We start from the raw sequence: 16,806 nt of genomic DNA, 5'->3' as shown, positions 1-16,806 counted from the left end.
TTGTCTCTCTCATCCTTTATAGTCCTCTTCCACCAATCCCAACTCTGCTACCCACAAGCCGAGTATGCTGCCCTCCTCCAATCAGGAGCAGGTCCTGCTGTTTATTGGTTGAACTGGAGGCAGCTGTGTAGAAGCTGTTTCTCCCTTCTCAGCGCCATATTGTGGGAGAGCAGATGCATAGAATAAGTCTTAATTCCAGTAACTTAGTCTAGTCTGAGTTGCTCCCCACAGATCCCCCTTTCTTTTTATTTTTGGCGTTGATACGCGCCTGTCTTCAGTGCCCCGCGGCACACACTCTGCTGTGCTTGCTAGAGTTGCCCACAGGTGCTTGCAAGCCTACCAACCAGGCAAACCGAATCCGGGTCCTCTCTTCGCCATGTTGTGAGGAGGTTTTTAGGCGCTGATGCGTGCCTGTGTTCGGTGCCCTGCAGCGCATGCTCTGCTCTGCTAGAACTGCCTGCAGGTGCTTACAGGCCCTACCAATCAGGCAAACCGAATCCAAGCCTTCTCATTGCCGTATTGTGGGGAGACTTATTGGTGTTGATAACATGCCTGTCTTCGGTGACCTGCAGCTGCCCACAGATGCTTATCGTCTTACCAATCAGACAGACCGAATCCAAGCTCTCTCATTGCCGTGTTGTGGGGAGGCCTTATTTTTCTCTATTTCTCTATCTCCGGGCATTCCTATTTCTCCTATTTTACTTCTATCTGCCAGTATTCCTATTTCTCTCATTTTACTTCTAAACTTCTGTTTCTCTTATCCCTGCGGCATCCCGGCGCCCGCCCCGAGGCTGCTTCTCGGCGCCTCGCAGCGGCTTCCCGGCTCTACGCTGCTTCAGCCCGTGCTTCTCGCATCTGCGCGGCTTCCCGGCTCCGCGCAAGCTCCGCAGTCTCTGCGCCCTTTGCGCCCGCACCACGGCCTTCGCGCCAGCCCCGCGTTCTATTAGCGCCCCGGGCGCTCTCCCCGTTAGTGCCCCGCGCGCTCTCTCTGTGCGCGGCAGCTTCCGCGAATCACACAGCGTAGCTTACGTTTCCGCCACCGGTATTCAATCTAAGTTCCCCGGGCTAACCTGGCGAATTCAACCTATAGCTTATGTTTCCGCCTTACGGTTTGGCTTCCCGTCTTTTGCTCCCCGGGCTAATCTGATGGATTCCAACCTGGCTTACGTTTCCGCTTCTGGTTTTAACTTTTTGCCCCTTATTCCCCGGGCTGACTCGACGAATCCCAAGGTAGCTTTCGTCTCCACCTCAGCCTGCCCCCGCGGCTTCATCCTCCCCAACATATTTTTCTCTACCCGGTATGTTTCCCTAACTTTTCTTCCAACAATATTCCCCTCTCATTTCTCCTGGCTTCTCCCCACAGAATGTGTCCGAGTCTGTTTGTTCTAGCTTTCACTTTCACTTTCAATCTTAGAGATTTCTCCTAACTTCTTTCCCACAGTCCATATCCAAGTCTATGCCTAGGCTTTTTTTTTTTTTTTTTTTTTTTTTTTTTTACAGGCAGAGTGGACAGTGAGAGAGAGAGACAGAGAGAAAGGTCTTCCTTTTGCTGTTGGTTCACCCTCCAATGGCCGCCGCGGCCGGCGCGCTGCGGCCAGCGCACCGTGCTGATCCGATGGCAGGAGCCAGGAGCCAGGTGCTTTTCCTGGTCTCCCATGGGATGCAGGGCCCAAGCACCTGGGCCATCCTCCACTGCACTCCCTGGCCACAGCAGAGGGCTGGCCTGGAAGAGGGGCAACCGGGACAGAATCCAGCACCCTGACCGGGACTAGAACCCGGTGTGCCGGCGCCGCTAGGCGGAGGATTAGCCTAGTGAGCCGCGGCGCCGGCCGCCTAGGCTTTCAATAGCTTCTTCCGGCACCTTTTCCGTCCGGCTTTCCCTTGGCTCTTTGCTAGTCTCTCTCTCCAGTATTTTCCCACTTCTTCCTGCTTCTTCCCTCCTAGGTTTCCTATCCGAGTCCCTCCTAGGTTTCCTATCCAAGTCACGGCACCATTATGTCGCTCCCCCTCTTCATGGAGGAACGACACAGGACCCTGCGTTGTTCTTTTGCCTGCTCGGCCCTCCCCGGGTTTGCTGCTGGTTCTTCCCAGGTTGGCTACTGACCCTTCCACCTCTGTGGAAGGGCGGTTCCCCCTAGCCACTTTCCCCACTTCCACGGGGGAGCGGCACACCGCCGGCCGGCTCTCTGGGGGGCTGCACAGGTGTTATTCGGATAGATGTTCCCCGGTGCATGTTGTCTCTCTCCTCCTTTATAGTCCTCTTCACCAATCCCAACTCTGCTACCCACACGCCGAGTATGCTGCTCTCCTCCAATCAGGAGCAGGTTCTGCTGTTTATTGGTTGAACTGGAGGCAGCTGTGTAGAAGCTGTTTCTCCCTTCTCAGTGCCATATTGTGGGAGAGCAGATGCATAGAATAAGTCTTAATTCCAGTAACAGTCTAGTCCGAGTTGCTCCCCACAAGCATCATTGCTGGGAGTGATGCTTAAAGTGGAATTCACTATTCCGAGGACATCAGTGACAAACTAGCTACTGAGCATAAATTCAAAAAATCTTCAGATTACTTAAGGTACAAGAATCTGAAATGCCCAGAAACATGACAAAGGAAATTTGATTGAGGTTTTCTCAAATTTGGTAACTCTTATCTTACAACACATCCCCAACAATCAAGTGTGAACATGGAAGTTTTGTAATTTAGCAATAATCTGAAAGAAATTTTGATGAGCCATACTGGAAGAAATATTGAATGGCTCTCTATTTTTTCTGTAGATAATGAGATGACAAAATAATGACCATGTGGAAAGACAATCAAAGCATGTGTAGCCAAAGACTGTAGGAAAGCAAGCATCATGGTCACATAATAGGAGTTAGTCAATCAAACATGTTAGGTTATTCATCGGGATTTTGTGACGTTGGCATTAGCTGTTGGCTTTTCAAAAATTTGCCATTTGTTTTTATGTCTTTTCTCATCCTAATTAATAGCCAGTTTCATTTCTCATTTTGCATTCTACAATTTTGTTTTTCCTTCTTAGAGGAATCTCTGACTGCTAGCTTCAGGAACCTGGGTCCATCCATGGTCAAGCATCATGTGAGATTTAATCGGGACACAGTTGTGGTGATTTTTCTGGATTGCTGGTTTTGTCGTATTTTCTCTCTCGAGCCCCACCTTCCTAGCCTGACCTCCAGGGAAAGCATCTGCATTCTTGACCTGCAACCTCAGAGTCCTTCCTAACTCTGTGCCTTGCCACGAGGGCTCTGATCTGCAGAGACATTCAGGAAAAGCCAGTCCTGCTATTGGTTACTTCTAATTTCTATCACTCTGAGCCCTCCTCTTAGGTTCTCACCATCCCACTAACACTCACGGCTTGAATGATTGCATTATCTCAAGGTCTTCCCTGAAAGAACGATGCCTGTGACCCACCCAAAAAGCACCATCTGAATGTCAGTCTGGAAAAGTGGCAGCGGAAGCTTCCAGTTGGAAAAAATCTTTAATATCGTAATATAGTTTTTTTTTTTTTTGACAGGCAGAGTGGACAATGAGAGAGAGAAAGAGAGAGAGAAAGGTCTTCCTTTGCCGTTGGTTCACCCTCCAATGGCCGCCGCGGCCAGCGCACTGCGGCCAGCACACCGCGCTGATCCGATGGCAGGAGCCAGGTGCTTCTCCTGGTCTCCCATGGGGTGCAGGGCCCAAGCACTTGGGCCATCCTCCACTGTACTCCCGGGCCACAGCAGAGAGCTGGCCTGGAAGAGGGGCAACCGGGACAGAATCCGGCACCCCGACCGGGACTACAACCCAGTGTGCCGGTGCCGCAAGGTGGAGGATTAGCCTAGTGAGCCGTGGCGCCAGCCCGTAATATAGTTTTATGTTTAGAAAAAATAATTTAGAATTTAAAAATTAAGTCTGTCATCATTTATTGCCTCACATCGGCATCCAGTTCCTAAGATAGTCTCTCAATGGGGAGAGAGGAAGGATTTTTCCAAGAGAGGCCTTGACCCTAAGATGTCAGTGACTGACAAATGTGCTCTGTTCTAGAGGGCTTAGTCGAGAATGCAGATGCTCTCCCCAGCGGTCAGGCTAGGAAGGTGGGGCTCGAGAGAGAAAATACGACAAAACCAGCAATCCAGAACAATCACCACACCTGTGTCCTGATTAAATCTCACATGATGCTTGACCATGGATGGACCCAGGTCCCTGAAGCTAGCAGTCAGAGATTCCTCTAAGGGCAATGGCTATGAAAGGTGGGATACTAAGCTTTTTGGGGAAGCAGGTGTTGAAAATGTCCTAAATGTTGGTCTAATGAGAACATAAAGGTGAAAACCATTCTACCTAAGAGAGAGGCTTCTTCAAGCATGAGGACTCTGCCCCTCCACATAGAGGACAGGCCAAGGAAGGAGGAAGGGAGAAGACGGTGAGAGAACCAGAGGAACATTTAAATAGAATTCCAATTTTGAGGCTCAGCTCTGGGGTGGGTACACAAGCTCGGGATGGGCACTGACTCCCAAAATTGAATCATTCAGCTGCCAACTCACAATGCAGAAAAGACATAAGCAAGACAGGTCTCTGCCTCTCTCCTCCCTCCCTTTGCTGGTTGCTGTTTTGAAGAGAGGGGATTGACAGCCCTTTGTTTTCAGGTATGTAGTGGGAAGAAAAGAAGAATCAAACCAGTGTTCTTGTAAAAGCTTAACTTCTAATCGGCTCTGGGTACTTGCCTGATGAAAGCAAGAACAAGTCTAAAGGCAGCTAAAAAGCAAAAAAAAGAAAAAGAAAAATCACACAGAGCTGTCGAGGGGAACTGGGAGACATGTTCCCTCCAGCAGTCCTCCATGCCACCATATGCGTGTGGGGTGTCTCGCTCCGATTGGGCTGAGAGCTTATACCACTAAAGTTGTGGCTGTGGGCACTTGAGAAACATGAAATCCACGACCTTCCACCAAGAGGAAGAGATTGGTCAATGGGCCATCTAACTCAAGCAACATATTCTGAGCATGGAGAATGGACTGGGCACTGCTCAGGCATCCAGGGCCAAAGATGACCAAGGTGCCGGCCCTAAACTTGGGCCCTAGAGACTGACACAGGAATAAAGGAACAAGGCCGGAGGCCCTGTCACGTCAAACAGCAAACCACAGAGTTAAACTATTGAAGGGAGGGGAAGAATCTTTCTGTGGGGGAGATCAGACTTTATGGAAGGGGGACCCTCAACCTGGGCCTTACAAGTGGGCATGAGCAAGTAGGCTAGGTAGAGAGGGTATTTTAAGTAGAGTGAGCAGCCCATGTCAAGTTGGGAATGTGCCTTTTTGGCTTTGAGTAGGGAGAACCATGGCAAAGGAAGAAGAGCCAGATGTGGGTGACTGCAAGTGCCAGATTCAATGATCCCATCCTTTCATCTGGTAAGCCAGGGAGAGCAGTGCTACCCGCCCCTTTCCTCGACTGTGTGACTCTCCATTGCCCACAGGAAGCCTGAGAGAGGGTGGTTTCCCTAGGATTAAAAACAAAGGACAGATCATCTTGGGGTGGGGACCTGCATGGGGAAGCCTAGGAGAAGTGGTTAATTTCACTGTTGGCCTGACAGATTGAGAGCGCTCTCCTCCTCTTTAACTCAGGGTCTCTCGCCCTTGCACGAGTCACCTTTGAGACTGTGTCTCACCGCCTTCGTTACCTGAGAGCCCAGCACAGGTCTGGCTCACCCTCATGCTCTGTCAAAGCCCCCTGGGTCCCGGAGGCTGCATCTGCTCAGGAAGGTGTGGCTGTTTTCTCCTGTCTTTTGACTTCTCCCAAGTGCCTGGCACAGTCTCGGCTCCCAGAGACACTCAGCCACAGTTGCTGGTGGTCAGCTTAGCACTTTCACTCCCAGAAGGGGCCTCAAAGATACGAAAGTACAAGTGCAACCTGTAGCTTCCTTTAAGCCTTTCATGTGGTAGTCGAGGCTGCTTCAGAAAGTACCCCTATCCACTCAGCTGCTTAGGTCAAAGTCCTAGACAGTCCTACCCTCCTACCCTTCTTCCCTCCTTCCTTCCTTATTTCCTTCCTTCCTTCCTCCCTCCCTCCCTTCTCTCCTCCCTCCTGCCCTCCCCCCTCCCTGCTTCTCTCCCTCCCTCCCTCCCTGTCCTTCTCTTCTTCCCCATCTCCTATCCCTGTGCCTGATCCATCAGCAAATTCTGTCAGAGTTACCTTGAAAATACATCCCAATCAGGGTTCCTCTCTAGGTCTTCTACAGCCATGCTAGTCCAAGTCACTGTCACCCAAATCCTGGACAAGAACTGCAGCCTCCCTGTGGGGTTTCCTGCCTCTGCAAACCAGATCTCATCAACTTCATCCTCCACCTCCAATGGCTGCCCATTGCAATAAGAACACAATCAACACTTAGGTACATGGTCGGCAAGATTCTTGAGCGCTGGGCCTCTCCTAACCCCTCTGGCTTCCTCGGAGAACTCTCCCTGAGCTCACCAGTCATACTAGACTTCTGCCACTCCTTTCCATGAGCCAGGTGGTGAGTTGGTATGAGGGATTTGTCCGAATGTGTCTCTGCCTGGAATGCTTTCCCCCAAGTGTTCTCATGGCCAACCTAGTCATTTGGGGCCTAGCTCAAGTGTTACCTAGCAGGCAAGGTTTCCGTGACTACTTTAGCTTATGCAGTCCCTCTTTATCCTTGTTCTCTTGCCCCATCGCACCTGTTTTTGACCTTGTTAGATATTCCTTGAAGCATTTAATGTTACTTGAAAGTATGTTTTTTTTTAAAAAAAAATTTGTCCAGATGATTTAGTTTGAAGCTCCCTATCACAACTCCTGGGGCTCTTGTTGAACACCTACTTATTTTTTCCCTAGCCAGACAGCCCATGGCATGAACTAACATTCACCAAATATTGGTTGAATGAAAATTTCCTGCTTATTTGGAAACTTTTTTCTCTATTTATAGATCTTCCTCTGGGTTGAAGATTTCCAAGAGATTTGACTGGTCAATATTTTCCCAGCACAGAGGAGTCGACTTCATACTTCAGCAATGGCCAGGAGGAATCTACAAGGGGTGGCCAGAAATGACCTAGCAAGGTGTATGCAGTGATGTTAAGTCGTATGCTAGTGAACATGCAAAGACCCAGAGAACTGATAGAGAGCTAGCACAGAGAGGGCTCAATACAAACCTGTAAATTAATCAGTGCACATCAGTGGTTCTCAAACTTTGATGTGCATCAGCACCTTCTACAGAGCTTTTCGATATAACAATTTGTGAGGTCTTTTCTAGTACCTCTCTTTGGAAACCGGTTGTTGATGATAGCATCAAGTGTGTGTATGGTGATTTCCAGACACACAAAGCATTTCCCCAAATCCTTGATTCTGCACCTAGGTTGGGCTGACAGGGGCTTACATATTCCCTGGGGAAACCCAATGGTGGCTATCATATACCCAGGGAAGCTCAGCAGCAGTTGGGTGCAAGAGTGCACATAAGGTTCCCTGTGTGGTTATTTACCGTAACTCCAAGATGCTGGTCACATTTCGAGAGGGAAAGATGCGCCGGATGTAATTGAAGTCACCGACAAAGAGGCTCCCGTCGACTCCGACAGCCAGAGCCACTGGGGCCAGCAGCTTGTTGCCTTCAGCAAGGCCATTGCAGCTGGGACAGGAGATGCTTCGGCGGCGGCCATTGCCCATGATGCTGGTGATAATGGCGGGCTGCTGGGTCAGAAACTGGTTTTCCCCAGTGCCTTTGTGTAGGATTCCTGGGAGGAAGTGTAAAAGGGAGTGGTTACCACAGCCCTCCGTGGAGGACACTTGTATTGGCCAATGAACGTGATGGTGGGGGGAGTGACAGGGAAAGGAGAAAAATTAGAAAACCTCAAACTGATTTCTGTGTCTGCTGAGACAGCTGCAAGGGGAGGCCAAGCCCCACAGAGCTCAAGCCGTGGTACTGGGAAAGATCCCACATGACGGGTAACTCAAGAACTGCGAGGGATGATAGGGTCGATCCTCCAGGCAAACCAGCCCATGAGTCTTCAATATTTCAGGCACTTGTTGAGAAATGACTGCCACTCGGGTGCCAAGGAAGGAGAGAAGGTTCCAGAGAAGAGGCAAGGCTGTGTTTGGGAAGAGGGAGGGGCTCACGTACCACTTTTGACATTGAGGATGTGGTGTCTATCCAGGGACCAGCCACCGAGGTTGGAAGGGTCCAGCTCAAATCCTTGAAGAAGGGCTGTTCTTTTCTCCCACAGGATGAGGCTGGGGCAAGTCTCGTACTCAAACCCGACAGACACTGGCGGACACAAGGGGGTGGGACAGGGTGGGAGAACGAAGACAGTTGACTTGATTACTCCAGAGTGCTCCAGCAAGAAGAGAGACACACGTTCCCAGCAATACAGATTCTGTGCCAAAAACTCACTCCAAGAGGCGGGCTGATTGCTTTTCTGCTTATGATTCCACAATCTGAAATTCAGATTTTGAGCTGAACTCAGCCTTGAAAAACTGCACAGTCATGCTCTGCTGGGGGAGGGAAAGACCTTCCCAATGACCAAGCAGCTTTCTAAAATGACACTGGTGACACAGAGGGAAAAGGATCCTTTAAAAACTTAACACTGTCTGCGTCTCATTGAGGGATGGATAGGACACTGTTGCAGCCTGCTGTCCGTGGCATGAATTGATTCTAGTTTGTTGTTCATTTTCATTCCCTAGGAGAAAGCTCTTTGGAAGTTTGGCAGTTCCCTGACAAGGAGATTCTGGGAGCAACAGCTTGTGCCTGGGAAGGTACTTTGGACACTTAGCGCTCTGCACCTGTGGGGTCCAGCAACCACAGAGAATATTCGACAAAAAGACCACACCGTACTGAACATATATGGACATTTTTCCTAGTCATTGTTCCCCAGACAAGACTGTCACAATGACTTCCACAGCATCTCCATTGTATTAAGTATGAGAAGCCACCTAGAGATGGTTCAAAATATGTGGGAGGATGTGTGTAGTTCTGTGCAAATACTTTGCCATTTTATATAAGGGACTTGAGCACCTGAGGATTTTGGTATCCGTGGGGAGGAGTGTTGGAACCAAACCTCTATGGACACTGAGGGACAGTGTGTGTTCACTCAAGATTACAGAGAGCGCCAGGAGAGCCAAGCACAAAGAGAGGCTAGGTAGTGAGTTATCTGTAGAGTCAATCTCCTTGTGAAAACTCTGCATCTGCCAAGTGCACAGATGGGAGACGAGGCAGTCTCCTCTGTCTCACTTGCTCACCCTGTCTTTGGGTTCCCTTTCCCCACACGTAAAACAGGGTAAGGAAAGCCTCAGTCTCTCAGAGAGACGTGGTGAGGCTGCAGGAGGCGGGATGCTGAGCCGCATACATTTTTAATTGGATCGCTGCTGTAGCAACACAAGAAATTGTTATTATTGCTGTTCCTACTACATTAAACTCTTAACTATGTGTGTCACCTTTGGGGATTCTCTGCAGCTTTTTAAAAATACTGAAATATAGAAGTGTCGATATGAATGGAGGCTGCATTTTATCTTAAAAAGAAAACCCCACATATTTCCTAGCTTGTCCTCTGAAAATACCAAGAAATGATGACCAACCCAGGAGCAGAGAGAATTACTTGTGCCCAGCTCGTGGCCTTAATATATTATTTCTCATGAAAAGGAATAAGGGTTCCTTGAAGAAATGGCTTGAGCAAGAAATGAACAAGACAAGGCCGGGCCATTTTGTCATACTGGATAGCAAAGAAAGAATCAGAATCTACGAGGGTCAAGTCAAACGGATTTGAGAGTTCATTTGAAGAGGTTCTTATGGACCAAAGATGGGGTCATTTGGCTATTAGTAAGGATATTAACTTCAGTGGATAGAAACAGACTAGACATATCTGAATCCATGAGTTCGTATGATATTTAAAAAATAGATGATACCTGATACACACACACACACACACACACACACACACACATACACACACACACACTTTCTTTTTTCATCAATAAAATAAAAGTATGGGGCAGGCACTGTGGGGCAGTGAGCTAAACTGTCACCTGCAATACTGACATGCCATACTGGAGTGTTACTTTGAGTTGCAGCTGCTCTGCTTCTGATCCAGCTCCCTGCTAATGTGCCTGTGAAGGCAGTGGAAGATGGCCCAAGTACTTGGGCCCCTGCCACCCATGTGGGAGACCAGGATGGACATGGGTCAGGCTCCTGGCTTCAGCCTGGCCCAGCCACAGCCTTTGCAGCTATTTGGGGAGTGAACCAGCGGATGGAAGATCTCCCTCCCCTTCTCCTTTTCAAATACATAAATAAATCTCAAAAAATGTGATATTTCTCCCAAATGCATTGTAAAGTCTGCTTTAATAATAAAAAGATAAGTTCCCGCTGGAGAAAAAAAATTAAATTTGCCACCAATGGAGGATAGACCAAGTCATTATATTGAAAATGTAGTAAATAAAGAGAAATGAGCATTTATCCTTTCTTATTTGAACTATATCTCAATTAATCAAGCACTTAAAGTATCTCTGTATAAACATATTCCAGTTAATAGACGAAGCAGCAATGACAGGAATAATGTGTCATTATGCAACCTCTAATAATGTCAGAGAACTAGGCAATAATCCTTTATGGTTGTTGGAATCACTAAAAGATGGCAAGCCTGGCATCAGGTGCCTCCTGTTGGAAGAACACAATACACTCTGACTTGTCCTGCCCAAAACATAAATCAAAACAGCACACAATAACGCCTCAAGATGCAACTGTCAATTATAGGAGGTAACAGGGATGGAGGATTATGTTAAACAGCAACAAGGATATAATCAGAAAACAAAACAGAAAAAAGAAAACACACTATGGAGAATTTTTTATAACAATATTTAAAAATTTATCAAAAGGTGAACAAATTTCATGTATTTCATATATACAGATTTAGGAGAATAATTCTATAGGCAAAAAGTCCTGTTCCTTCAATAGATAAAGTGTCAAAGTCAAAAAATGGGAAAGAGGGGTGGGAAAGATAGAGAGATGGAGCACACACTAAGAATATAGAAAAAAGGGTGGGCATTCGGCCTAGTGGTATAGTTGCCAACTGAGGCACCTGCAGACCATTATCAGAGTGGCTGATCCTGGCTCCGGCTCCTGCTGCCAGCTTTCTGCTGGTATGCACCCTGGGAGTCAGCAGGTAACTGGGATCCTGTCCCCATGTTGGAGACCTGGATTGAGTTCCTGGCTCCTGGCTTTGGCCTAGTCCAGCCAGGCTCTTTTGGGCATTTGGGGAGTAAAACAGTGGATGGAAATGCTCTTTCTCTCTGTGTTTCTCAAATAAATAAATAGAAATTAAAGAAAAAAGATTACAGAAAGAAAAAAGGACATGGAAAGGCTAGTTTGTGTGGTTTATGTTGTGTAGGTATTGAAATATTGCAGAGAGTCTCATAAAATTGTACAAGTATTATATTTCGGTCAAAAATTCTATAACGTAACCCAAGTAAAAAAGAAAAACTGGAAAAAATGCTATAGAAACCAACCAATTGTGGATCTTGTTTGGATCTTAATTCAAAGCACTAATATATATATATATATATATATATATACACACATACATACACACACACATATATATTTAAAGATTTATTTGAGAGTAGAATTACAGTGAGAGAGGGAGCAACAGAGAGAGAGAGAGAGAGAGAGAGATCTTCCATCCACTTGCTCACTCCCCAGATGGCCATAACTGCCAGTCTGTGCCAGGCTGAAGCCAGAAACCAGTAGCTTCACTGGGATCACCTATGTGTGTGTCAGGGGCCCAAGCACTTGAGCCATCTTCCACTGCTTTCCCCAGGCCATTAGCAGGGAGCCAGATTGGAAGTGGAGCAGCTGGGACATGAACTGGTACCCAAACTGGATGTTGGAGTTACAGGTGGGGCTTTACCTGCTATGTTACAACGGTGGCCCCTCAAATCATTAATATTTTATGATATTCAGGAGACAATGGAAATATCAAACAAGGACAAGTCTATGTGGTGATTAAGAGACTGTGTGTGTTTTTTTTTTGTGTGTGTGTGGTGTTAATGATTCTGTTGCTATGCTTCTGAAGTATTTTTTAGAGATGCGTTCTGGAATATTAAAGATGAAACAATATGAGGGTTGAGACGTCTTTCAAAAAATACAGGAGGAAAGGAGTGGGTCTTTCACAAGTTGATTATAAAGGTAGAAGCCACACAGCATGGGGATGTATTGTAATATTCAGTCTACTTTTTGATATGGGTTGTCATTTAGATACTGGCTAAAACTAAATAAAATATTTTCATTTTAGTGTTTTATAGTGAATGCACTAAACACTCCAATAATGTGTTACTACCTTGATTAAGCTATTAGCTCCACTCACTGTCAACACGGGGCCTTCTATGGACCTCCTGGTGGCAGGGTCTCTGTCAACTGTCTCCCTCTCCCTCCTGCCCCATGTGCACAGGGGGATTAGGGGGCTGCCCTGGCAAGATGCTCTCTTTGCAAAGGGAGCGTCTGATAAACACTGCTGCCAGTTACACAGAACATTGCTGTGTCTGCTGGTTTCTTATTTTGGTAACATATATTTATTCACAGCTCTCCAAAACCACAAGCAGACTCGTATCAAAATTGAAGGATTCTGGATTTTAATGAATCCCCAGACAGCATTCCACAAGTAGGAAAAGATACCAGGTAGGTTGCTATTAACTCACAGCTCAAAACTGCAGCCATAGAATCTTCCTCTCTCCCTTTAAACATTTAAAAAAATTTATTTTAAATTTGAAAGGCAAAGAGATTCAGCGAGACATAGAGAAATGGACAATGACAATCTTCCATCTGCTGATTCATTCCCCAAAAGCCCACAGCAGCCAGGGTTGGGTCAGGCTGAAGCCCAGAGCCAGGAACACAATCTGGGTCTCTCATGTGATGGCAGGGCCCCATCACCTGCTGCCTCCCCTCCCAGGGTGCACAGCAGTCAGCAGCTGGATCAGACGCAGAGTCTGGATCAAACCCAGGCACTCTGATATGGAACACGGATGTCCCAAGTGGCATCTTAACTGCTTCGCCAAATGTCTGTCCTGATCTTTCTCTTATGATCTTTCACAAGGGGGAGATTATGCCTTTTCCTCAAAGGCAAAGTCTTGAAACATGACATGTGGTTACAGGCTCCCCTGGGCCCACCGTCTGATTCTGGAGGTGCAACCTGTGCACCTGGCAAGTGCTCTCTCTGGAGCATGAACCAGCTCCTGGCTGCCTCTCTGCCTTCATCTTGAAAATCCTCCTTTTTTGTGAGACTCCAGCCATATTAACCTTCTGTCTGTCTCTCGAATATCTCTCCCTCTTCTCCATGCCTGGGATGTTCTTTTTCTGATTTTCACATGTCTCCTTCTTGTCATTCAAGGTGGCACTTAAAAATGTCACCCCAGGGCTGGCGCTGTGGCACAGCGAGTAAAGACACCACCTGCAGTGCCGCATCCCATATGGGTGCCGATTCGAGTCTGGGCTGCTCCACTTCCGATCCAGCTCTCTGCTATAGCCTGGGAAAGCAGTAGAAGATGGCTCAAGTTGTCGGGCCCCTGCACGTGCGTGGGAGACTGGAAAAAGCTCCCAGCTCCTGACTTTGGATCGGCACAGCTCTGGCCATTGCGGCCAGCTGGGGAGTGAACCAGTGGATGGAAGACCTCTCTCTCTGTCTCTGCCTCTCTTTTTCTCTCTGTGTAACTCTGACTTTCAAATAAATAAATAAAACTTTTTTTAAAACAAGTCACCCCACTGAGAAACCCTCCCTGAATACCCATCCACAATTGCCCTTTCCCCTAGAATGCGTCACTGATTTTTATTTTCTTATCAGTATTTACCACTGCAGAATATTTCTTTGCCCAATCTGTTTTATTGTCCACTGACGTGTAAGAGGCCCAGTAAAGGAACCTTGCCTGTCTCATTAGCCAATCTACCAGAAGAGTACTTGACTTAGACCAAAAACTCGATGGCGATCAGGTGAATGAACACAGGACTAACTCCATGGAACAACAAGTGGTACAAACCAGAACATACCAACAGCATCTGAGAGCCCATACACCCTTTGGCCATAGGCGTCTGTCTTGTCCCAGATGAAGGTGTAGGCCAGGTTGGGAGAAGCCTGGAATGACTTCTGGAAGAGATGTCCTTCTACAGCAACCATCAGGTGAACTCGGATGAGGTTCAAGGGCACAGTGGACTGGGTCATGGTGATCTTTAGCAGTGACTTGTACCCTGCAGTTCTGGAGCTCAGATAGCGCAGCTTGACGTTGGAGCCAGGGAGCTCAATTTCTTCATGAAGAACCTGGAGGGGAACCCATGGGAGACACATGCCATCGCATGTGCCCTGCCGGTGAGCTGTGTGCAACCCGACGCGGCCTCCCTCACTGCAGTGTCTACCCCGCATGTGGGTGCGAGAACCACTTCCCCCTGCTGACATAGACAAAAACAAACAACCAAAACTACCCTACGCCATGGAGCGAAGGGGGCTGAGGTTATGATTTTTGGATTAATAATTATTCTTGGTCACTGTTGCGTTTCTTTTTCAAAACCACACTGTTGGCAAAAGATGTAAATAAGAACAGCAGGCTTTATTGCTAGCTGCATGCAAGGAGGCCACGAGAGGCTGTAATTATACGAACCTGCAACTTCCACTGACAATTGGTATAAAGCAACAGGGAGGCAATAATATAATATGCCCTCTGTCGTACCGCCGATGTAGGTCATTAAAGCGCCTCTTATCATGTATCTCGGTGACTAACAGGAATAAAAAGCAATTTGCAGGTGGGTTGCACATATGTATATTGTTTTTATTTTATTAAAGGCTCCGGTGACTGCCAGCATCTTGGATGACTATCTGGAAACATCCAGAATGTCCTGGAGGGATCCAAAGTTTCATCTTCACGGTCATAAATCCCACTGAGCACCTATGTTTTGCTCCTCTCCCTTATGTTAGTTTCTGGTCCTACGAGGAAGACAGATGTGATGGGGGAAGTCGGCCCGTCGGCGTGGCTTAGGGAAGTGCTGAGTGGTCGGTCTGTCTGGTAACGGCCCTGCTTACCTGGGTCTCGGGCACGATGGGATTCTGTGCAGGGGCAGCACTGAAGAAGGTGGACAGCGGGGAGGAGATGATGATTGGATCGGGGCGGACAAAGCCACTGAGGTCACAGCTGGGGATGGAGTTCTCCTCGGTCTTCATCACCAGGGTGTCCATGGCGTAGAAACTGTTCCATGGCAGCCACACGGTGCGCTCCTGGCTCATGAACGGGGCTCGCTCAAAGTGCAGAGTCAAAGAGGCACCGCCATTGGCAATCAGGTCAAACCTGGAGAGGGGCAAATGGGTTCCCTGAGAGCGGTGGACTCCCCTACCGGCAAGGCGGTGGGAGGGGCTGAGCATGGAAGCCAAGAGGCAAGCAGGCAGGGATTCGACCCAGACTGCACCAGCGACTAGCTAGGGGGGCTATGGGCAAGCTAGGAACCCTCTCCGAGCAAGTTTCTCCATCTGTAAAACGGGAATGATGATACCGGCATCCCCAGTGTGGCTGAGGGAGTGAGATGTCTCGGTGAGTGCAGAGCAGGGGCCAGCAAACTATGGCCCCCAACTGCTGCGGTCAATAAAGTTTTACTGGCACACAGCTATGTCCAGTTGTTTATACAGTCTCTATGGCTGCCTTCCTGCTACAGTGGCAGAGTTGAGTTGTGCAGCAGGAACCACCTGGCCAGGAAAACTTCAACTATGTGCCATGCGGCCCTTTACAGAAAATGTTTGCTGATGCTGGATGTAATACACTCAGCACAGGGCTAGGCTAAGCGACGTGTTCAATACATGGGGGTAGTTATAAGGAACCATGTTGGGACACTTCCCTTCAGCCTGTGCTCTGCTTCTGCTGTCAGTGCTTCCTAAACTATCGTCCTCGGTGTTCCTCAGGAGCTGGACAGAGGGGCACTCCCAGGGAAGTAGAGGTAGCATTTCCCCAGTGAACAGAAAAGGCAGGCAGGCAGTGGAGTGCTTCTCAATTTTAAACTTTACTTCTCCACTAGAAAACCAACTCTTCGGGGGACAGCCACGTTGTCTGTCTTGCTCATTTCAGAATCCCCACCAGCTCACAGAGTACCTCAATCAGAGTCAAAACTCAAAATACCCTAAATTGCTGACTTCAGCCAGCTTCAGACAGACATAAAGTGAGTGGACAAGAAGCACAACAATATTAAGGTGAATATCCTGGTGCATGCAGTCCAAGTTATTTGCTCATATATTTGTTTATATGTTTATTTATTGGGCATGCACAATATTCAGGATGGCTTAGCACAGCCTACAGGAGAGTCAAATGTCTTGAAGCCAAATCACTGCCAGTTGGCATGAAAGCATCAGCATGAATATTCGTGGCACCTGCCACTGTACAACACATTCCTGGGAGCACTGCCTCGAGTGTCTTGTGACTTCCATGGCTTTGCAACCTGAACCAGCCAAAGAGTCCCTGATCCAGGAGGTGGGATGGATGATTTGGGCCACGGTTAGTCAGGAAGCAGCTGAGCGGGAGAGGGAGCAGAGGAGGGGACGGACAGCAGCCCAGGACTCAAAATGTCTTCCGGCGAACTGACTGGAAGATGGGAATTCTCTAAGAACACTGACTCCTAAGAAAGAGCAGAGGCCACAGCAGCTCTGTGCAGTGCACAGCCACTCTTGGTGCTTTCCAACAATTTGAGTTGGCTGCAGAAGTGTATGAGTGAGGTAGGAGAAATTTAATGAACGCTGAGATTTGCTGTGGATCTTGACAACCTAAGAGCAGGGCTGCTGTGGCCTGGCCATTTTTTTGGAACTGCCTGTTAGGCTACTTTAG

The 16,806-nt window shown here is 47.9% G+C and overlaps 1 protein-coding gene across 22 annotated transcripts in view; it reads right to left on the bottom strand.

Moving 5' to 3' along the window:
• Window positions 1–16,806, bottom strand: part of TENM2 (teneurin transmembrane protein 2) — a 1,294,348-nt gene that overhangs the window by 47,089 nt on the left and 1,230,453 nt on the right. For all 22 annotated transcript variants that reach the window (XM_051844425.2, XM_051844426.2, XM_051844423.2 and 19 more), the window contains 4 exons: window positions 15,027–15,288; window positions 14,003–14,270; window positions 8,099–8,242; window positions 7,463–7,712 (listed from right to left, as the gene is read on the bottom strand). In XM_051844425.2, coding sequence (XP_051700385.1) covers window positions 7,463–7,712; window positions 8,099–8,242; window positions 14,003–14,270; window positions 15,027–15,288 — 924 coding nt within the window. The remainder of the gene's footprint in view (window positions 1–7,462; window positions 7,713–8,098; window positions 8,243–14,002; window positions 14,271–15,026; window positions 15,289–16,806) is intronic.

The sequence above is a fragment of the Oryctolagus cuniculus genome, chromosome 6, assembly GCF_964237555.1.
Source record: "Oryctolagus cuniculus chromosome 6, mOryCun1.1, whole genome shotgun sequence".
In the NCBI taxonomy this organism is placed as follows: Eukaryota; Metazoa; Chordata; class Mammalia; order Lagomorpha; family Leporidae; genus Oryctolagus; species Oryctolagus cuniculus.
This window is presented reverse-complemented; position numbering and strand designations above follow the sequence as displayed.